Here is a 22,492-nt window from a genome sequence, read left to right as displayed (position 1 = left end):
GTCCCTCCCACTGCCCTTGGCAAGGAATCTTGCCAACTCCTGGGCCTCTTTTGGGCCAGTGTGCTTTGACCAGAAGCAGGGGGAGGGCATGGTGTGGAGCCCCTGAAGTCATGGCCCCTGTCTTGTGTGTAATTCAGCCAATATGTGCTAGCACCCAGGGTATTGCCAGACATTGTGCAAGGCCTGGGGGGACACATGCCACAATGTGTCAGGGTCCTTACCTCTGGATGGAGGAGAAGGGAAGGTGTAAGCAGCATGGGCATGTCAGACATCTGAGTAGTGTTCCTAGGGGTGTCTGGGAAGGCACAATCTACATTTGCCACAAGCATTTGTTAAGATCTAGTATGGGGGGGTCTGAACCAACAATAAAGAGGAGGCACATAGCCTCTGGCATTGGGGGTCCCACATCAGTGGAAAGGAGGAGTCCACAAGCCAGTGCTGTAATCAGGAATGGCAGCACCAGCCTGGGAGAAGACAGGCTCCACCTTCAGGCCTGAGAGGCTGCTGCACTGGGGGAAGGGGACTGAGTGAGTCAGGGTTCAGAGATAGCAGTCTGCAGGGCAGCTTGGGAAGATCAGGGGTTTTATGCAGCTGGAGGACTGACCTTGCCCTTTTTTCCTCATCAGCTAGAAAGTGTTCAGTGGCTCTTGAGAGGGTGCTCAGTAGCAAATAGGGTGGGGCTGTACTTGGCCATAAGAATCAGATCACTCACCTGCTCCCACACCTCTTCCATTGAGGGGGGGAGCCTGCACACACTGGGTTCTGCAGATCAGAGAAGAGCTCACCATTGACCATCACTGGCTTGCTTGAACAATGGTATAAAAAGGACCCTACCTTCTTTTGACTCAAAAGTGGGTTCCTGCCACATCTTTTGACATAGTCTGTTCTCTTCCAATGGTTCCCTTAATTCTTTGCCCTCCCCAGTGTCCTCATGGATTTATGTTCCCTCTAGTTTTACTTTGTGTGTGTGTGTGTGTGTGTGTGTGTGTGTGTGTGTGTGTGTATGTGTGTGTGTACACGCATGTGCTGGATAGCTTTAGTGTCAACTTGACACACCTGGGTTGAGGGAGCCTCAGTTGGAGAATTGCCTCCATGGGACTGGCCTGTGACCATGTCTGTGGGACATCTTCTTGATTGTTGAGTGATATAGGAGGGTCCAGCCCACTGTGGATGGTGCCACCCCTGGGTAGGTGGGCCTATGTTGCATAAGAAAACAGGCTGAGCAGGGGCCAGGGAGCAAGTCAGTAAGCAGCTATCCTCCATGGCCTATGCTCCAGCTCCTGCCTCCAGGTTCTTTCCCTGAGTTCCTACCTTGGGCTCCCTGACGAATTGTGACCTGGGAGATGTAAGCTGAATAAACCCTTTCCTCCCCAAGTTGGTAGTGGTCAGAGTGTTTTGTCACAGCAATGGAGAAACAGGCTAGAACAACACAGAAGCCAGAGATTGATATTGGGTGTCTTCCTCAATTACTCTCCACCTTAGTTTTTGAGACAGGTTCTATCACAGGACCTGGGAACTCACTGATTTGGCTAGATTGCCTGGCCAGCAGCAAACCCCAGGGAGCTTCCTGTCTCTGCCTCCCCAGTGCCAGGATTACAAACATACCACCATGCTCAGTTTTTTTTTTTTTTTAACATGGGTGCTAAGGATTGAACTCAGGTTTAAGCACTTTACTGAACACTTTACAGAGTCATCTCTTGAGACCCACCTCCTCTTCCAGTTTTTTTTTTTTGATTTTTTTGAGACAGGGTCTCCCTGTAGCCCCAGCTGTCCTGGAACTCACTTTGTAGACCAGGCTGGCCTCAAACTCACGAAGATCCTCCTGCCTCTGCCTCTTGAGTGCTGGGATCAAAGGGGTGCACCACTACGCCCTGCTTTCCTCTTCCAGTTTTAATGACCAGCATAGGTACTGATCTCAGCCAACTCTCCAGAGACAGATGGCTTTTATGGCCAAAGAAGCCTTTAGAGAAAGGAAGGAAGCATGGATCTGAAGGGGTGCAACCTCAGACACCAGCTGAGGGGAAGAGACATTTGAACAGGTGCAGGGGGTGGGGCATGGAGGGTATCTCCCAGTTCCCTGAGGTCAGACCTCATAGCCAGTCATCCTTTCTGAGGTTTCATTGTATGAGATCTAATGTTGGGGGCAGCCCTGGCCCCAGGCCCCCTGCACCAGTGTCTCAGCATATTCCCCAGCCTCGGCTTATCAAATAATGAAGCAGATAAACTTCATAATGCACAGCATTACACCAGAATATACAATAAAATGCGAAAGACAAATAACGAGGTGTAAGTTATAATGAAGAAAAAGCCTGCAGTCAGAGACATCCGAGTATGAATTATTGACTAAGGTTTTACACTCTTAAGGATGTGCGCAGGAATATTTTTCCATCAAAGATTTGCATAATTCACTCGTATGAACCTGGGTGGAATATAGAGTGAGCTTTTACATCGACAAGTCAGGCCTTGCATTGCAGATGCCTCCATGTTTTATGGGAGGGTGGGAATGCTGGGGTGGCGGAGCCCCAGCTGCTTTTGCAGTTCCCACAGGGAATAAGGAAGGCCTGAGTCTAAGCCCCTGGGTATCCAGGCCCTGAGGCAGGCCAGGGAGGGGTGATCCTGCTCCCAAGTCTGCGTGTGTATGTGTGGGGGAATGGGGACAGGGTCAGCATTAGTTGGGAAAAAAGGGGAAGAAAGAGTCTTTGGTGGGAGAACTTTACAGCTCTGAGCCAAAATGAGAACTCTGCACACTCCTGTTCTGCCTTCTGAGCAGGCCTGCAGCACCCTGTCAGGGGCCTCTGTAGGAAGTGTAAAGATGCCTTCTAACCAGGTGCAGTCTCATTCCAGTCCTACAGCTTGCTCAGTGGAGCATAGACCAGGTTTCAGATTCTTAGGCTGCATTCCCTTAAGCAGTGCGCAATTTGCATATCCACTTTAGGGCCACTGTCTTCCAGGTCAGGGCTACTCAGAGAGAGACATGTGAGCAGTCAGAGGGCACAAGGTCCCCAGAGATCTTTGGCCTTTCATTCCTGTATAACAGCCATATTTGGGGTTGGGTCCCCCATCCTCCCATTGACCATATGGCTTGATGGTCATAGCAACAAGTGCTATGCAGCACACCCTGATGCTTTCCTTACTGCTAGTTCAGGGGAGCCATCTGGGGAGAGGAGAAAGGAAGCTTGGAAGGAAGCTTCCCAGGCCAGGAAGACTGGGTTCTAGTTCTGTCACTACCAACTTTTTGGCCTTCAGCACATTGAAGTTAACTTCTCTTTGTCCCATAGAGCAGTTGTGGGGACATATGTGTACTCATACACACATATAGGACTTACCCTAGTGGCCTCTATTCCCATACCCAAGGCTCTCATGTTTTATTCCTGCTCCGGGGGAGCATTAGCTAGATACACATGTACCACATTTTTGGCTTGATGTTTCTGGCTGGGTCACAGAATCATAGCATCCAAATAAATACCCAGTCTATATATGCTCATGAGCCACATGCAGTTTGCTGGGCATCTGAAAAGATATCAGATTTCAGAAATGTAAAAAGAAGAGGAATGCAAAATATCTCACTGACATTTTTATATCTACGATATATGTTAATACTCTAAAGTTAAAGAAAACGTACTGTTGCAATAAATACTCTGTAAAAGGGGAAAAAACTTAGGCTGTCCAAGGAAGTGATTTGCCAAAGGTCACTTTGCTACCGAGCAGCCCAGCTGTACATCCTGAAAGAAGGGAAGCTGGGCACAGTAGGGTGCACCTGTAGTCCCAGATACCTATGAGACTGAGGCAGGGGGATTGCTTGAGTCAGGCTGAACAACATAGTGAACAAGGAGAGGGTTGTGGAGAATGAGGAGGGGGGTGGGGTAGAGAGGAGGAGAAAGAGGACAAAGAGGAAGAAAACAAGGAGGAGTGGGAGGAGGAAGGAGAGGGAGAGGAGGGAGAGGGAGAGGGAGAGGGGGAGGGAGAGGGAGAGGGAGAGAGAGAGATAGATAGATAGATAGATAGAGAGAGAGAGAGAGAGAGAGAGAGAGAGAAACAATGCCAGACTTTTCATGAAGCTCTGCCTTGTTTTGAGCTTCCACTGGACAGAGGCATTGGCAAGCTAGGGTGTAGCAGACCACCCATAATGGAAACAATTTGCAGCATGAAAGGAGTGAGGGGAATCCTCTGCAAGGGCAGAAAGGCCTGAAAGGAACTTTCTGGTAGTTTTTGTTGCCAAGGGATCAGTGAACTCCCTGTGCTAGAGGCAAATAGGCAGGAGCATGGCAGAGGAGGGTCATGAAGCTGAATTGAGGCCCAGCTCTGGGGCCCTGTGGTGTCGTCTCAGGAGGAAGGGAAAGATGGCCTGGGAAAGGGGATCACTGTTCAGTAAGGGACTCAAGGGCATTGTCTCCTGGTATACAGGAGTCTTTAACCTCTTGTCCTGGGCCCTGCATCTTTTTGCCAGCCAACAAGCTACAGCAAGGAACTCTGCCTCTGTCCCCTCCCTCAGGCTCTGTCTCATCTGTTAAAGGCTCCAGTACCCTCCTGTGCCCAATGGGGCTGCTGGACAGCTAGATCTAACAAGACAACACCTCCCACCATAGAGGGGAGCCAGGGGCAGCAAGTGTCAGCCCTACTTGATCTCCTTGCCCTCCTCCTCCCACTTGCTTCTTCTTCTGGTCCATGAGGTCTCCCTGGCCCTTCAAATGCAGTCTCCTGTCTGCGACTTCTGGGTTGAAGGCAGACTCCAGGTGAACGCAACTTCGGGAGCTTTAATTGGACTCATAGCACACTTACACTGAGATACATATGCTTGCATGCACACGTATTCACACACACATACACACACATACTCACATATACACATTTCCAAAACATACCCAAGAGACATTCACAAGTAGTTTCTCTTATGCTTCTATAAACCCACACACAATGCCAAACACTTGGTCTGATGGAGTTTCCCACTGTGCCCCTGTGTATACTGCCTTCACACATGCACACATGCATACTTTTGTGATCCTCTGTCCTGGAAAGTGTGCTATGCGGCAGCAACATTCCATGAACTAGGCTTTGCTGTTGTACCCTTCAGTGAAGCTCAGTCCCCAGTTGCTTCTTCACTAGCTCCACCGTCTCCCTGGTGCCCACAATGCCCTGGATGCAGCAAACGGTCGCTTAATTTTTAGTTATCTCTCCTGATATCAACCACAGGAAGTAAGTCTCATTAGCTCCATTCTTCAAAGGAGGAACCGAGGCTTTCCAGAAGCTACTCTTTACTCTCTGAGCTGTGGTGGCAGGGACTGGCTGCCTCTTGCCATCTGTCTGCTTGCCCCTTTTACACAGTCTCTAGTTTTCAGAAATGGGATTCCACTGTCACCAAACAGTGTGGCCTCTCTGTGCTGGAGGTGACCATGGGTTGGGGGAGGGCCAGACAGAGATCCTAGTTTTAGGGGCCCACACAAAAGAGAAGTGGGAGCAGCTGTAAACATAGGCATGCTCTCTTGTATGCTGTTCCTTGGTCTGATGGGGAGACCCCAGGGCAGGAGCCTCTGTAGCCCCCAACTTGACATGGTGGTGCACTCCTTTAATTCCAGCACTCCAGAGGCAGAGGCAGGTGGATCTTTGTGAGTTCAAGGCCAGCTTGGTCTACATAGTGAGTTCCAGGCTAGCCGGGGCTACAGGGGAACCAATCCTGTCTTAAAAAAAGAAAAATAAAAAAAGAAAAAAAGAAAAAAAAAAGAAAAAGAAAGAAAGAAAGAAAGAAAGAAAGAAAGAAAGAAAAGGAGGCTTATAAGCCTCAGGCAGTCTCAACAGGCCTCAGGCCTCTAGCCACTGTCAGTTAGGCCTGTAGAAAGCCCATCCCCCCCAACTCCCTCGTCCTATGGAGCTTTATTGGCAGGTACAGCAGAGAGCAGAGAGAGACCTAGTGCAGAGGGGCACCCAGAGCAGACAGCAGCTGCCACTCCTCACAGTCCAGGGCCCTCCCCGGGCCACCAGCTCAAGGGAGAGGAAATCAATTTTAGAAACAAGACAGTTGTCAGAATCCGATGTTACCAGTTCTTGGTTCTCGTCTGTGAAATTACTCACAGGCTGGCTCCTGTCACCCCAAGGTCCTGCCCAGACCAGCTGCTATTTACATTTTAATTTTATGTGAGAGGCTGATAGATTCTTTAAAAACTGTGAGACAGTCACTCACCCCAGCACCCACATACTTTGTCACTAGCCGCAGTCTTGGAAGTAGGGTTCTTGAGATCTCACCCTTGTTCTAGGGACTAAACTTGGCCATCTTTGCCCCTGTCTTGCTCCCTAGCTCCCCTCTTCTTCTGGGGTCTCCCTTCCTAACAAAGGAATGCTTTGCAGAGAGCCTTATTCCTGATAGGGAGATTATACTAGGGTCTATTACCCTTGCCAATACAGAAGCTCAGAAAGGATAAATGATGTTTGAAGTCACACAGCTGGTGAGCAGCAAGAAGGAAATCAAGCCTTTGACACTTAACCGATGCCCCTTGTTTAGTCTTAGCCCAGCCTTATCCTTGTTTGCCCCTCCTCCATCCCCTTGGTGACTTTTGGGAGAAGTCTGGAAGGAGACAGAAAACTGGAAATACCCGGGTGGGTACGTGGGGACCAGAGACTATTCCCTGGTAGGAGCAGGGACAATGAGGCAGACTCCCCCTCTCTCCTTTTTGTTGATGGGAGTTCAGCTGCTGTTTCTGAGAGTCCCCAAGCCACAAGGGAGGGAAGCTTCAGCTATGACTACCCAATGGAAAGGAGCTACCATGCGGGAAGAAACCGATGACAGTGGCATTGGCTGTCGACGATGACTACAGTTTCCTTGATGCCATTCATGGGCACAATGTGATCCTAATCATAGAAAATAATTGATTTGAGTGAGGGCTTACTATGTGCCAGGAACTGGGAACTAACCCATCAAATCCTCACAGATGGGGAAATTGAGGCTTGGAGAAGCAAATAGCCAGTGGTCACATGGCCAGTAACTGGCAGAGCCAGGCTCTGGTCCATGGCATCTGGGGGTCTTACTGGCTCTATGAAACCAGGCAGAGGAGGAAAGCAGGGCCAGAGTAGGTACGTGGCACTGGTGTGCCAGGGCTGAACTGCAGGCTGACTTGAGGAAAGAGGATTGGCCTGGAAACTGGAAAGCAGTCTGCTTTTTTTCAGTGGGTATTCTGAGGGAGGGTCCAGGAGTGCTTTAGGCCTTATGATACTTGAGAACCACTTAAAAGTCCATTATAGAATGTAGCTCAATTGCCAAAGTGCCTGCCTAGCATGTATGAAACCCTAGGTTTAAGCCCCAGCACTTTGTAAACAGGTTGTTGTAGCACAGGAGGCAGGAGGATCAGAGGTTCAAAGTCATCTTCAGTAAAATAGTGTGTTTGAGGCCAACCTGGGTTACATGAGACACTGTCTTAAGTAAACAAACTCAAACCCAAACCCAAACCAATCATGGGTGCAGGCCCTGCCTTCAGAGGCTCTGACTTAATGGGTCTGGGTAAAGTACCATAGGGCTGGATGCTCTCTGGTCCTTCCCTTACCTCAGGCAGGATGGTCTGAAAGTCCATCTAGAATGGGAAGTAGGGTTGCTCACCATCACCAAGTCTCTCTGAGAGTCCAACTAAAATCTCTCCAGAAATCTCATAGGATGCCTAAGGGAGCTGAAATGGGTGTCGGGACATTCTCTTCTTTGCCCTCTGGAAGACTATTTCTCAGAGACAGCAGGTACACGGGAGCACAGCTGAGAGCTCCACACACTCACCCTGTCAAGGGAGAAGGCTCTCATCATCCTCTCTCTGGGGCTTTCAGAGCCTTGTTTCTGAAAGGATTACATGCAACCTGAGAGGTGATGGGGGACCCCTTCCTACAGTCTGCTCCCTTCCTCCCCGCCAACTCTGTATCTCCCTCCATGTTAACAAGCTCCTGACAAGAACAGGCCCTGCTTGGCAGTGTGAGATAAGCCGCCACAAAGGGGCATCGTTGGCACACCAGGGAGGTGGGAGAAACTTCTGCTTAGCCACTCAGCCTTGGTGACAGCCCAGCGCTAAAGGCTTCCCCTGGGACTGCTTGGGATGGGGGAGCCTTCTGGTGCCTGCTTTGTTTCCCCTTCTTAAAGAGCCAGTCCTTGGCATTGTTAATTTGATTGCACCTGCTTTAGCTTCTTGTCGCCCCTGATTAGGCAAGCTCCACCTGAAGCATGAGATTAGTTCAGATTGAGTGGCAGCAACAACCTGGCTTCTTTGAGCAGGCAGGGAGGAGCCTGGGGAGCAATAGGCCCCCAAGACTCCTGCTGTCCATGGCTAGCTATGACCCAAGGATGCAGGCATCAAAGACCCAGGCAGGAAGAGTGTGCATACATGCAAAGGATGCTGAACTCTGGGTCACAGAGAAGGGTGGGACCTTGGACTCTCAAATTTCAGGCTCGTCTCTGTTGCATGGGGGGCCCACCCTCAGGCCCACCAGGCCTTCTTCTGTCCAGCTATAAAATAGGAACAGTCACCTCCTCCCTTGGCTGCTTGCTAAGGCATGCAAGAGCAGGAGGGGGTTGGGAGATGGGGACAAGTTTCCCCTGCTGAGACTGCTGGGAAAAAAGATAGTAATAATAATAGCTAACATTTATTGAATGCTTATTATGTGCATGCACCATGGTTAATGCTTTCCACGAATTAGCTCATTAAGCCTCTCTCCAACAGCCCTAGGAGGCTGAAGAGGGGTGTAGGGAGGAGGGTTTAAAGATGGCTTAGATTTGCCAGAATCCTTTTAGAAACAGGAGATAAGTGCATCTTTCTTTGTCCATTTGGAGAAGGTGTTCTGAGTCATTCCTGCGAACATCCTAGAACAGGGGTTGTAGGCTTTTTCCATAAAGGGTCCTGTAGCTAGTGTTGCAGGTTTTGCTGGCCAGTATCGTGAAAGAAGTCACAAACAGGGAATGAAGGAAGGATGTGGCCTGGAGCTAGCTACATAAGTGCTGACTAGATTTGACTCCCAGCTTGCTGACCCCCCTCCCATCCATGGAGTTATGAACACAGAATCAGCTGGGCTTGAGGCCTTGACTATGAGGATTGTACTCAGGCCTGGGTGGTTGTGGGGTGCCAGGAAGTTTCCTGAAAGCTGTTGGTCATGGGGGTTGTAGTTGGTTAAGTAGCTCCTCCAAAAAGACTTTCCAAGGCCTGAACCTGTCGATGTGAACTTACTTGGAGATAAGGTCTTTGAGGAACTCAAAGTGTGAGATGGTCATACTGGAGTCAGGTTGGCCCTTAATCCCATAGAATTGGGATTCTCTTAAGAAGAAGCACATACGGAGAAGTGGACATGATATACAAAGGAAGGCCATGTAGTGAGAGGATCAGAGACAGGAGTGATGCTTCTACAATTCAAGGAAGGAATCCAAGGCTTGCTGTAACCATAAAAGAAGCAAAGACGCTTCTTTGCCTAAAGCTTTATGGGTGCACAGGCCTAGTAACACCCTGACGTCAGACTCTAGCCTCTGGAGTATGAGAGAGTAAGTCTGTTGTTTTAAGGTTCCTAGTTGGTGGCAGCCACAGGAAACTGTGGGAGGTTTCTGGGAGCAGCAAACTTAGAGGGATTCTGTATTCAGCCCCTAAATCTCATTGCTTTCAGGAAAGACACCTGCCAGTTCCACAGTGAGTTGAGTCCCTTAGGGTCATGCGACCTAGCATCCAGCTCTAGGTAGAAATCTCGATGGAGTATCACCCAGTGGTCTGTCCAAGGGTATCCAGTCACCTCTGCTTTGCCCTTGCCACAGCAACCACGCTACCTCTCCTCACCATCTAGTTCATCTTTATGGGTGGCACTGTCATCTTCTCTTAGCCTCAAGCTCTTGACTGCCTTACTCCCAATTCACCAAGGCCTGGCACTGTTCCTTCAAAGTGCCTGATAGATTCTCCTTCCTCTCTAGTGCCTGCTCAGGATCCTGATGTCATTCCTATCACCATAACATCATTTCTAGAGTTTGGTGCCATTCCCTAGTCCCTAGTTCTCAGATACCATCTTCTGCTCAGGGAGCCCTCCCTTCTGTCTCCCATGCAGGCTTCTACCCCACTTTGCTCAGGCTGCCCTTTCTCCCTGGGGGCCTTTCCTCCCTTCCCTCCCTCCCTCCCTCCCTCCCTCCTTCCCTTCTTTTCTTTGTTTATCCTGTAAGGCTTTCCCCCAGTCCCACCCTTCCGCAATGAGTGGAAGCACTGTCTGGCTCTATATCCACTCTGGGCTCTTCTTTGTTTGACCTAGCATTGTGCTCTTCTCCTAAAGGCTTGCTGGAGCTTTCTAACCATTCTATGATTTCCTGGAGGTTGGGATGGAGACTTAGTGTTACCTTTCTCTCTTGTGGACTGTCGGGGTTTGGATATGGTTGGAGAGCATCTATCTCCCTAGGGTTCATGTGTTGACACTGAATTCCCATAGTGAGGTGTCAAGTGAGTGGGAACTTTATTTGTGGCTTTTGAAAGTGGGGCCTTGAGGAGATGATTCCTAATAGATAAGATCATTAGGTTGGGGCCAGTGATTGAATGCTGGTGGAGTGTGTTTTGAGGAGGGGAGGACACACACACATTTAGACACAGACACATACGCATACATACATGGATGTATGCACATGTACCAAAAGCAGATAAATACTTGGAGTCTTGCTGGATGATGGGCTACTCTGCAAGAACATGCCTATGGTTTGACTGATGGAACAGTGCATTCTGTCCCTAGCACTGAAAGGGGCTTTCATTATGATTTGAGAGTGACTCTGGGCTCCCCACCCTGGGGTAGGGGTTGGAAGCCCTGACAGCCTGTATCTCCTCATCTACTATCCAGAGCCCTGCATGCAGGATGTCTACGCTGAGTGACACCTTTGAGCTCAGACCCATCTGGAAACTCTTCAGTGCTGTGGTTATAGGGACTTGGGAAGTGATGGTATATTTTATGTCACTTGGGGAGCAAGTGGCCCAGGTGAGACCCCTGGGGACAGATGCTTGTAAATTGGGAGTGGAGGTTGAATGAGCAGGGCCACATCTCTCCTTTTCAAAAAAACCTCTCCCACCTGTGAGGACCTGGGTTGCTATGGTGATGAGGGGGCGTGGGGCTAGGCAGAGACTTCTTTTTGCAAGAGGTCCCCACTGGGGCTAGGTCTAGAGTAAGACATGGATTGTTCTGATGACACTGCTGGTGAGGTCAGCCAGCTGTTCTACATTTAGTTGAGACTGATCTTTATCTTTTATTTTTATTTTTTATTTGTTTTGTCTTTTGGAGTTCCAGTTCCAGCTGTCCTGGAACTCACTATGTAGACCAGTCCTCGAATTCACAGAGATCCGCCTGCCTCTGCCTCCCAAGTGCTGGGATTAAAGGTATGGGCTACCACACTCCACTAATCTTTATTTTTTTCCTTCCTCCCTGAAGTATCTGGGCTATAACTTCTGAAAGACAGGGCCAGGAACTGGCTCCTGGGGCCACCATGGGACCCTCTTGTTCATGTGAAGGAGAGTGAATGATGGTGATCTCTCTGAATGCCAGGGCATAAGCTCAGAACCAGGTCTCCTGAACATGCTTATTTTTGGCCTCCCTAGGCCTTTGTTGACCACTTGCTCCTCTGAGAAGGAGGCCCAGGAGTGAGAAGTATCTAGCCTATCCTTGCCTCTGCTTGATGAAGCACGAGACACAGGTGCTCCATATTCTGTGAAGTCTGGAAATCAATAAGGCCAGAGAGGCTGCTGGCTAATCACTGCCATGGAAATCATGGAAATCATGGAAATCATTACTCCTTTCTTCCCTCTCTTCCTCCCTTCGTCACTAGCATTTGGGGAGCCTACTACCCTTTCCTGCTGAGGAGATGCCTTGACTTGGCATAGGCTACCTTGAGGCTGGGTAACTGAGGCTGACTAATGGCCATTACCCCAGAGCTAACAGCCCGGGCATTCTACAAGTAGGTTTGTGAGTGAGGGTGGGGGCTTGGTGCCCAACATTTGGTCCCGAGTTTTGTCCACCACTCAGTTTCCTACTTTTTCCTCCCACTGTGTTCAGATTCAGTAGAGGGTCTGTTCCATTCATCAGCCGGTCAGGGGGTTCATAAGAGCCAAAGGAAGAGCTGAGGTGGTTATCTATGATGCTAGTTGTGGTTGGACTAGACCTGTAGGCAGGGCCAGTCTATTCCCAGCACAGAATGCCATAGTGGGTGGGGGCTAGTCTCAGCTGGGTGAGGCCTAGTCTCAGCTGGGTGACAGGGGTTAATTTCCCACCCAGGGGAGAGCAGATGCACTCTGGCCTCTGACTAGCCCAGATGTGGTGAAGAGACAGGCCTCAACACCAGGGAACACGTAGGAGAACCTCTGGCCTCTCTGTTGCTGGACTCATCTGTGCTTCAGCTGCCGTGTCCTGGTACCATCTACATGCTCTGCAAGTGGTTCTCTTAGGTTGAGGGTCCATGAAAGGGAAGAAGTGCTTCAATAGAGGCCTTGGGCAGCCCTGGAGGCACATGTGGGGACATTCAGGTCAGTATCAGAAATGTGGTCAGGAAAGAGATTTGTGGTTTCTGGGTGGCCATTTCCTTGGCTCAGTGACTCCTGGCCCTGTAGGAGAGGCAGTGGTCCCATCATCAGGTCCAAGGAGATACCGCTTCTGTCTCACAAACAGTTGTTTCTACCGGGCGAATTTGAAACTAGGATCATTTAGGGTCATGGGACATAGAATTAGCTGTGTTTCTTAAGGTTTTGTGACTAGTGGTCAGTCATAGAAGGTGAACCAATATATGGCAAGGGCTTCCTTCCATTAGGATGACTCCCTCCATTCTCCCACCTATGGTCAGGTTCCTTCCATCTGACTCTCCGTGATGCAGGTATGTGGGAACTGAAGGCCTTGGGAGCTTACTTTAATTGGTTTGACATTTTGCTAAACAAACAAATCAAAACTCAAACCAAACAAAGAGCCCTTCTGGGTTTAATTGGTCATGGGCTTTGACTGTGGACCAGTCACTAGAGCTTTTACAGAGGCAGAGGGGAGTCTGGGGACCGGAAGAAGATCTGTCTAATAAGGACAGTGGGGCCACTGGAGTCTGGAAGGGCCCTGCTATGTGATGGTGGCATCAAAACACAGCAAGTCCCCTTCACTCCCAGTGAAGCAGCTTGCTTTGAATCTGCCTCTTGCTGAAGAATTCTCTTTGAAGATGATTTCTTTTCCCCTGCGTGTCAGACGGGAGCGGGAATTGCCTCCTCCTCCTTTTGGTCATTATCTCTTTCTCTTTTTTAATTTTAAAAAGAAGATAAAAGGAAGTTCTGTGGACATGGTATTTTCTTCTTTTAATTATGCTTATTTTCAATCAAGTCCTGTGAGGCAACAGTCTGGTGCCCTGAGAAGACCCATAGGCTGCTGGAATCATGGTCTGCTGGACTGGAGGTGGTGTGAGTCAGCTAGGGACTAGATTCTCTAGTTTTAGTGAATTCTTATTGTATAGATAAGGAAACCAAGTCCTGGAAGGGGAGAAGGGTAGCTCACAGTATACAGTCTGTGGACTTGGCTGGGCGGGGGTGGGGGGTGAGAGTGGGGCTTTTGCTGTGTAACCTGATGACTTCCATCTATCAGCTCAAGTTCTCTGGAGAAAAGCTACTGTCTGCTGTTGTCCCAGGCAGGACGTCAGGGGAAGGGTGTGTGGGGAGAGGATTGTTAAGTGCTGCAGGTGAAGGGGCAAGACTGGGCTCAGGGATTTACAAGTTTAGTCATACCAAGACTTTGTGGTCAGAGAAGAGTGGGGGCCACTCAAAAGTTGTCATCAAGAATGTCCAAGGATTTGGACAATCACTTGCCTGCTTTCACAAATCCTTAGATCCCTGGCTGGGCCAGGTGGTTTTAGGTGTCAGTAGGACCGTGTTACGGAATTCTCAGTGACCTGACACAGGGGTATGTCTGGGTTCTTATGAGGGGTCCATGTGTGAGTTAGTATGATTCACTCTCATGCAGCCACAACCCAGCCACCAACCAGACACCTCCTGCCTCTATGACCTTGCTGCCCTGCTTCCTCATCTCTGGCATGACCTTCACCCCTCCTGACTCTCGTCAGAATCCTCATCCTTCACATCTTACTTAGAGACCATCGGCTTTGTATGTTTTTGGATACATCTGAGTTCCCAGAGTTTAAATTGACGATCCATCTCTAATTCTCTGTGAATCACCTTGGTTGCAGCTTTTTAGGGTACTTCTGTTATAGCCACTTGGGTGGGGTGTATATCTGTCTCTTCTTCATGATTCTAAACTCCCTGAGAACAGCAACTCTGTTTACTCATCACTACATTTCCAGCCCCTTCAGCTAACAATTGTTAATAATGATTGGATGTATATCTTGTGTCAAGTACTCTATTAATCGCTGTGAATGCGTGGTCTCATTTAAACCTCATCAGTGAGTAAAAAGTACAGCTATTCCTTGACTTACAATAGGGTGACACCTTGAGGAACCTGTCATAAGTTGGAAGCGTCTTAGGTTGAAACACACTGAATATACCTAACCTAGTGTGTCTGGTGGTATGTGGAGGGGAGGGCAGACAGGAGAATCAAATGTGAGATGCTGTGGCATTGGGAGCCGGCCTCTACTTAATTCTACTTTAATGACACGCTATACTGGTGTGTTGCTTGTTTACTTCATGATTGTATGTCTGACTAGGAGTCTTGCTCACTGCCACTGCCTAGCATTGGGAAAGAGTACTGGACAATATCACCAGCCTGGGAAAAGAACAGAGTTTGAATTTGCAGTACAGTTTTTACTGACTGCTTATTACTTTTGTTCCATCATCAAGGATGAAAATTGTGATGTTGGGGGCCACTTGTGTTACAACTGCAAGTTTCCGGGGGACGACATCAGGCTCACAGAGGCTACTGTTCTGGATCTCATAGAACTTATGTGGCAGAGCTGGGATTTGAACCTGGGTATGCCTACACTTCTCTCTTAGTCATGGAGCTCACCTGACCTGTCCAGTGAGTGGTCAGTAACCTGAGGAATAAGCACTGGAAACTGTCAGGTCAGTGGTATGGATGTCCCCTGAAGCGAGCCCGGACAAAATGTCTACTTTGCTCTTAAGGCTCTTTAAGACATGCTGGTCCCTCTGATATTTCCTTTCTTTCTTCTGCTTGGGGACAGTGGGAATGAAGGTCAGTTGGCTTTCTGAAAGTTCACAGACGCCTTAGGTCTAACATGGTGGAGCTGAATCTGGTCAAACAGTTCCTGAAAGTGGGAGGTACCAAGGCAAGCTTTAAAATGAGTTTTCTGTGGCTGGCTCTGCAAGTGGGCCAGAGAGAGTGCTAGTGGTGTCGGGTGGGATAGGATTTCTTCCAGCCATCTCATTGGTGACCTGTGGACCCAGATCCTGAAGGTCTGACCTCCTTCTGTCTTTTCAGTGGCAATCAAAGGAATGGGGAAATGTAGAGGGAAGAAAAGACAGGGCAGATGAAGAACAAGAAGGGAAGAGAGGATATGACTTGAGAGGTTGAGGGCGAGTGACCCAGAGAAGCATGCTTACTTATATGGAAGTAGTCAGGGGTAGAATGGAAGCTCCAGAGACGGGCAGGCACCCGAACATCCACCCCAACAGTGTCACATTATCACAGGAGCACCTTCCAGCAGCCAGGAGCCATGTAGACTTATGTGGGTTTATAAGGAGGCAGTCAGACCCTCTACCCATACATGTCTCAAACATCCTTGGGCCTGCCTTCTATTGCTGGCATTGAGGTAGACTGAGGTCCTCCATGTGACTGGGGCAGGTCACTGGGGAGACTGGGACTAGGATGGAAGGGAGAGCATCAGAGTGAGAAAAGGTGTGAAGAACCAAGCATGTGAGTGGGAGGGAAAGTGTGAGTGTGACAGTCAGCTGGAAGCCAGGAACCTGCTGAGAAGGGTTGCTGAGAGACACTGTGTGTGAAAGGGGCAGGGACAGAGGGCCTGAGGGCAGGGGAGTGGAAAATGTGACCCTGGGGTGCTTGCTGGGGAGAGAGGCTGACAGGAAAGAGAAACAGCTGAAATTAGGCTAAGGGAAGGGAAGGGAACCAGCCAGACTCTGTCCTGATCCAGGAGTGCTGAGGGAAATCCCATCATTCCCTGGGGGGTGGGGGTGGGTTAATACCTGTGTGTGTGTGTGTGTGTGTGTGTGTGTGTGTGTGTGTCTGTGTGTGTGTGTGTGTGTGTGTGTGTGTGTGTGTATGTGTATGTGTGTCCCAGTCAACACAGAATATCACAGTCCATAGAAATGAGGTGACTTGCCTCAGGTCCCACAGGCCTTTGTCCCACACTGTTCACCTCCCAACTACTGTGCCCTTTGCCACTCTGTCCCCTCAGCCACACTGGTGGAGTGGACTCCTCTGCTCTGGAGAGGTGGGCTGTGTGCCAATAGTGAGAAACTGGGATGGACTAGCAAGAACAGCTCCAGGGGAGCCGCTCTTCCCCTTGGGTTCTCCCTGGCTGAGGGATGTAGATTGATCGCCTGGCTTTATTAAGGACAAAGTGCTTTTTGATGGTGGGAGGGAGGAGGCTCCCAGCACGGGGATTCCGCTCCAGGGGCTCCCTCAGTATCGATTGCCTGGCAGGGCTTCCCTGTCTGGATAAAGAGCCAGGATTGTTCATGGAGGGAGCTCCCAGGAGGTGCAGAGCAGACCACACATGGACCCTGCAGTTCTCTGTAGCTCCCCTAGAGGGACTCTGGGAAGATCAGTCACTGGTGGCTGCACCTGTGCCCAGCTAGGGCCACACTGGCTGCTTTACATATTCAATAGGCTGAATGCTGGACACAAACTGAACCTTGGGCTGTTATTTGTAACTTGGACAAACAAGGTTCTCTGAGGTCAAGTCCACTCATCAGAGTCACATAGTACTCACATCACAGCACCCAGACTCACACTTGACTGGGTGAACATCAAAACTCAGGTCATCACTTCCTGTCTCCAAGGTCCATTTCCTGACCTAGGACCACAAGGACATTTGTCCCAACATGATTCTCAGAGACCCGTAACACAGGCTCCGAAGCATGTAAAAGAATGGAATTCCTCCAGCAGGAATGGATGCTGTGACTCCTAACAGAATCCTGAGGCATCTAATAAATGGTGGCTTCTCAGGCCATCACGAGGTGGCTCAGGTTTGGGAATTGAAAAGCTGTAGCTAGAGTTGGAGTCATAAAAAATTGGGCTGCTGTATGTGCCTTCCTTTTTCCACCTGTAGTTCCCGTGTTACTGAAAACAATTTTGTGAGGTAGGTGAGCTGAGTGCGAACCTCTAGGATAAGTGAAGAGACTAGAGCACAGAGATAAAAGGATTTGACCAGAGTCAATGGCTCATTCGGTAGATCTGGACTTGAAATCTAGTTTTTCCACCAGAGGCTTTTTTCTTACATTATATATATGGTCTTTTCCTTTCCAAGTTGCAAACAGGTTGCACACAAGCAGGTATATGTAAAATAGCAGAAATAAGTTGGTTGATATATAAGTATCCAGACTGAATTGCCAATGGATAGTAAACCAAATAATCTCCCATGATATTACCATACAGCAAAAGGTGACTTTATCAAGACTGGGCTCCTGACTTGGAACAATTCAGGGTGGGCCTTTGTTTTAGCTGAGACCCTGGATGCTCCCAAGCTTACCTCTGAGCAGCCTTGTTGCCTTTCCTTCCTGGATGTAATAACAGAAGCCTAGGGAGGCAGGGGGAGTATAGAGCCTGGCCTTGGCCTTGACAGGGCTGGGGTAGGGATAGGACTCACTCTTGACGGTGAGGAACATGGCCTTGCTGATGTCGGTGCCCACACCATTGCTGGCCTGGCAGAGGTAGTAGCCAATGTCCTCCTCCAGGACGTGGCGGATCAGCAGTGAGCTGTTGGGCAGGATCTGGATGCGGCCGGTGAGGGGCACTGGATGGTATTGCTGGGGGTTCCCACTCCCTGGAAGGAGGAAGCATTAGTGGGGCTTGAGAGTGAGTTGGATGGGACCGAGTGCCTTGGGAAAAGGCCTGATAAGGTGCTCTTCCTCATCTGGGGCCATTTCACAGCAGAGCTGCACCACTCTTATGGTGCTGACATCACACAGCTCCTACCACAGGACAGGAAAGAGGTCTGGTCCTGCCCTGGCTCTAAAGCATGGAAATGGTTGGGGTGGGGGTCTCAGGCAGAGCCCAACCTGGGCACTGAGCTTGCTGTGGTGAATTCCTGGGGCAGGAAGAAAGGGCCATCTTTGGTCCACTTGACAATAGGCCAGGAGAAGACTAAATTCTCATACGACAATTACCTGGTGATAGATAGTGAGGCCTAGGGAAGAGACCAGTCATCCTCTGGGGGGTGGGGGTGGGGGCTTTGAGATGCCCGTCCCACCCCTAGTGTGAGCTGTGGACACAGTGCAGCATGTGAGGCCTAATCAGGTATCAAATGAATTCTTGTAATGAGGTTGAACTGGGGGAAGGATCAAGATCTCAGAACAGATAGAATGATGAAAAGCTGGGTATCCAGGCTCTGGGACCCCAGGGTGGAGAAAGCAATAGAAACTGAGCTTTATGGCTAGAGGAGGTCAAGTGGTAGGAACAAAAGGGGATTTGGGGTCTGTGGGTGTAGCTCAGTGGTAGAGGGCTTATCATGTAGGAGGCTCTGAGTTTGATCCCCAACACCACAGAAAACAAATAATTGAGGAAATTTGGAGACAGCATGATTCTGTCCTTCACCCACACAACCCTGGGGTGGCCAAGATCATCACAGGGATCCCCAAGGTCAGAGCCCAGTACTCCCCCAGGCTTGGGGGTTGCTCATAAGAACAGGCCCATCAGAGCATCCTCTAGGCCCTCCCCTGCCAATCTCAGACACTGGCTGGCTCACCCTTGGCATGCTTCCACATGACCTTGGGTGGTGGGTAGCCATCTACCGAGCAGTTGAGCACACCAGCTTTGCCGTAGATGCCATCCTGGTTGTTTGGCTGCACCACAAATCGAGGGGGTACTGTGAAAAGAAGGGAGACAGGGAGAAAGGTTGTCTCAGTCTCTGCCAGTACCCTAGGTTTTGGGGAAATTTCCAGCAGATGTCAACTCTTAGACTATGACAAAGTCAAGAGCAGAGAGAACGCTTATAAGTGCTGCAATGGGAGGTCATAGCCTGAGGCCCAGTCCTGCCTTTGCCAATGGCTAACCAAATAAGGACACCCTCCAATCTAGGCCTGGAGCATAAGAGTCTTAAGCCTTTGTATCTTTAAGGGCCTGGCCAGAGCCAACCTCCCACAACTGGATCTCTAGAGAGCTGCTCTTGGCACCCCATCCCTCCTGAGGCTGGCCTGACCCGCTCACCACGCACGATGAGTTGGCGCTCCCTGCTCACGGTGGCTGCTGCATTGCTGGCGATGCAAGTGTAATTGCCATTGTGCTTGAGGGAGACGCTGGAGATTTGCAGGGAGCTCATGAACTCCTTGCTCTCGATAGTCACGCCCGAGCCTGAGATGATCACCTGTCCGTCCTTCCTCCAGGTGATGCGGATGGGCATGTCACCCGATGACACCACACAGGGGATGTAAAGCAGCTGGCCAATGGAGGCAGGTGGGAACTCGAAGGGCTGGATTAGAGGGGGTACTGGAAGGGATAATGGGATGTTGTCATAAGGCGCCACTCATCCATCCTGGCCAGTTGCCCCACCTGGGGACGCTGGGTTGCTTGCACTGACCCAGTGGCAGGCTTTGACTTTCCCCAAAGATCTAGAAACTTGTTTTTTGTGGAGAATCTCCAGAACATGCCCTGGTGCCCAGTCTCTTGAAACCTGTACACCTGAGTCTGGACTCTGGGTCTCTGTCAAGGGTCTTAGCCTGCTTGACCCTTAGCTTGTGTATAAGTTCTCATTTTGGTGGTCATCTTGCAGCCCCTCTGGGGGACTGGGATGGATAGAGATGTAGTGCCCTGGGGGCAGGTAAGGAAGGCCTGTGTAGACTCCCTTCCCTTCCCATGGCTGCTTTCCTAAAGCTAGGGTACCTTCCACTTAGGTACCCTCACCAACCTACCCCTTCCCATGGCTATCAAGTGTTAGGACAAGGAGCAGAAACTTTACATGTACACAGGAATCTTACCAAATCCTACCAATCCATGGTCTGGGAGCTTGACTTAACAGATGGGAAGTCAGAGGTTCAAAGAGGTAATTGTACCAGGTTATCCTGCTTATAAGGGTGACAGTGGGACTTGAAACCCCATCTATCTGTTCTCCAAGAACCAGCTCTCTTCACTAAGTGGCATGGCTGCCTTCTAAGCAAGCCCCCTGATCCCAGTGGCCAGACCACAGGCTCTTTTTTCTCCTAAGAACTCCCTGGGTGTCCAGAAAGAACAAAAATGGAGCCTGTCCTTTCTGGGCTAAGCCCTTTCTGTCATGGCAGCCACATGGTTAGACTCCTGGGGCAGAGTCCGATGTACCCAGTTGCCCTCATCTCAGCCCCTGGGGACTCTGTCTGCAGCCTGAGTCGACTCGGAGATGGATCCTCCTCTCTCAGCACTGGCAGGAACATCAGCCATTATCTTTATGATAACTCAATTAGGCGGCAGCAACTTCCCCAGCTTGTGGGGAGAGAGGAGAGTGAAGGAGACAGACAATTAGCTTAACAAGGATGAGCACCAGTAGATGAGGTCTCCTTTCTGCAGTCGAATAATTAAATTACAAGGCTGCCCACAGTCCTCTGGCCTTCTCCCAGGCTCCAACCCAACCCCCTTTGGAAGCCAGTGATGCTGCTCACCACCATAGGCCCACCCAGAGAGGCCATACCAGAGAGCACGGGCAGTTCTTCAGCACCCGCAGACTTCCAGGGCTCAGTAAGGAGCAGCCAGGGGTGCACACAGAAAACCTGTCTGAATCGCTGGGGGAATTCTTGACCAAGAGCTGCTGGTCTGGAGAAAGTGACATTTAGGAAGGGTGCTGTTTCCCTGAGACAGGGGCCTCAACTGGTTTTTCAATGTCATTCCGCACCTTGTCCTCCATTCCAGCTAGGGGATCTATCAGCTCATCAGAATTACCCAAGCCTGAGCCCTGCTGTGGAACATACTGGGCATACCCTCATCAGCCACTATGAGCTCTCCATCCAACCACTAGCCAATGTTCACCCATATGACTCCAGACCCACCTGGGCCTTGGTCAGGTCCTACACCCACACCCCAACCAAATTCCCTGGGACTCTGGCCATTGTCCAGATCAATCCGTCCCTGTCACTGGCTGTTTCTTTTCTCTGGAGTGGGACATTGCCCTGGTACTGTGGGAGGTTGGCTGGGCTGTGAACATCACTACATAGATTTCTCTGAAACAGGTTCTAATGATGGCCCAATGCTCCTTCCTATGACTGTACAGAGACTGTTCTTGTTAGACCATTGTGGACCCCCTAGATGGCATTCATCACAGGGCAGAGGGCCTGATTGCCACCATCTCCATGGGGCCTGGAGCTAAGACTTGTATAACAAGAGAATTTACCTGAAAGATTGTAGGTGCCCAATAAATGCTCATCAGGTGAGCAAATGAATAGACATATGTCTGGATTCACTTCTCAGGATGAATGCAGAGGTTCATCTCTGTGGTGGGCCAGGGGTAGGGTGAACATGGGATGAAGGCCTTTATAGGATAAGAGGGGTGCCCTAACTGCTCTCCAGGTGCTACTGTTCTATGATGGCATCTAGACCATGTCCAGAGCATCTCTTTGGTCTTTTCTGGGCTAAGCCCTTTCTGTCACGGCACTAACATAGCTCCTGGAGTTAAGAAATCTGAGGATACTTGAATGTGAGCAAGGGGACATGTCAGTAGTGACAAGAGGCTAGAGAGCAGGATGTGTGGGCAAGGCATGGCTAATCTGAGTACCTCATTTCTGGGGTCAGGGGTGGGGATACAGAGCAAGAAGATTGAGGCAGTGACAATGGGTAGAGAACTTCTGTTCAGCAGGGGAAGAATGTCTCAGTAAGGAGGGATTTAGAGAGTGGTGCAAGTTACTAAGGCATGTTAATTCATTAATTAACCAATTCATGTAATATTTATGAAATGCCTGCTCTGTGAAGGCATTATCTCTGTGTAGACTCAGGAAGCAGAAACTTGCTCAAGTTATAGAGTCTTAGTAGCTGAAAGACACTTCCCTCCATGATAACTGGGCCATTGACCCTGGAAATACAGACACTAAACTCAGAGTAGAGGAAGGTGTCCTCTGAGGGTGTCTACAGCCTCAGGGATCCCTGGGTATTTGAGGTGACAGTGAGAAAACACATGTGCTTGAAAAAATTATATGGGGCAAGGGCAGGGGACAAGGCTGAGTCAAGGGGCAGAGGACACAGAGGGCTGTCTCTCCCTACTGGTCTGTGGAATGACATGGATGGTCACTTGGGTCATTGAAAAGCAGTAGCCAGAACCCATCCTGGGTTAGTTATGCACTCAGGTGACCCAGGGCTCCCTGATGTTACATACGGCAGTTGATCAGACAACTCCCCAGAGGTCCAGGGCAACTCCTCGCTCCTCACCACACAGTGACATCATGTTCTGTTACGCTACTCTGGCAGAAAT

At 49.8% G+C, this 22,492-nt stretch overlaps 1 protein-coding gene across 3 annotated transcripts in view; it reads right to left on the bottom strand.

Moving 5' to 3' along the window:
- Dscaml1 (DS cell adhesion molecule like 1) overlaps positions 1-22,492 on the bottom strand; it is a 346,117-nt gene that overhangs the window by 55,383 nt on the left and 268,242 nt on the right. For all 3 annotated transcript variants that reach the window (XM_008850911.1, XM_008850912.3, XM_029554971.1), the window contains 3 exons: positions 19,276-19,554; positions 18,815-18,934; positions 17,717-17,893 (listed from right to left, as the gene is read on the bottom strand). In XM_008850911.1, coding sequence (XP_008849133.1) covers positions 17,717-17,893; positions 18,815-18,934; positions 19,276-19,554 — 576 coding nt within the window. The remainder of the gene's footprint in view (positions 1-17,716; positions 17,894-18,814; positions 18,935-19,275; positions 19,555-22,492) is intronic.

The sequence above is a fragment of the Nannospalax galili genome, unplaced genomic scaffold, assembly GCF_000622305.1.
Source record: "Nannospalax galili isolate Female #2095 unplaced genomic scaffold, S.galili_v1.0 scaffold265, whole genome shotgun sequence".
Lineage (NCBI taxonomy): Eukaryota > Metazoa > Chordata > Mammalia > Rodentia > Spalacidae > Nannospalax > Nannospalax galili.
The sequence above is the reverse complement of the archived record's forward strand: the minus strand, read 5'-3'. Positions and strand labels throughout refer to the sequence as shown.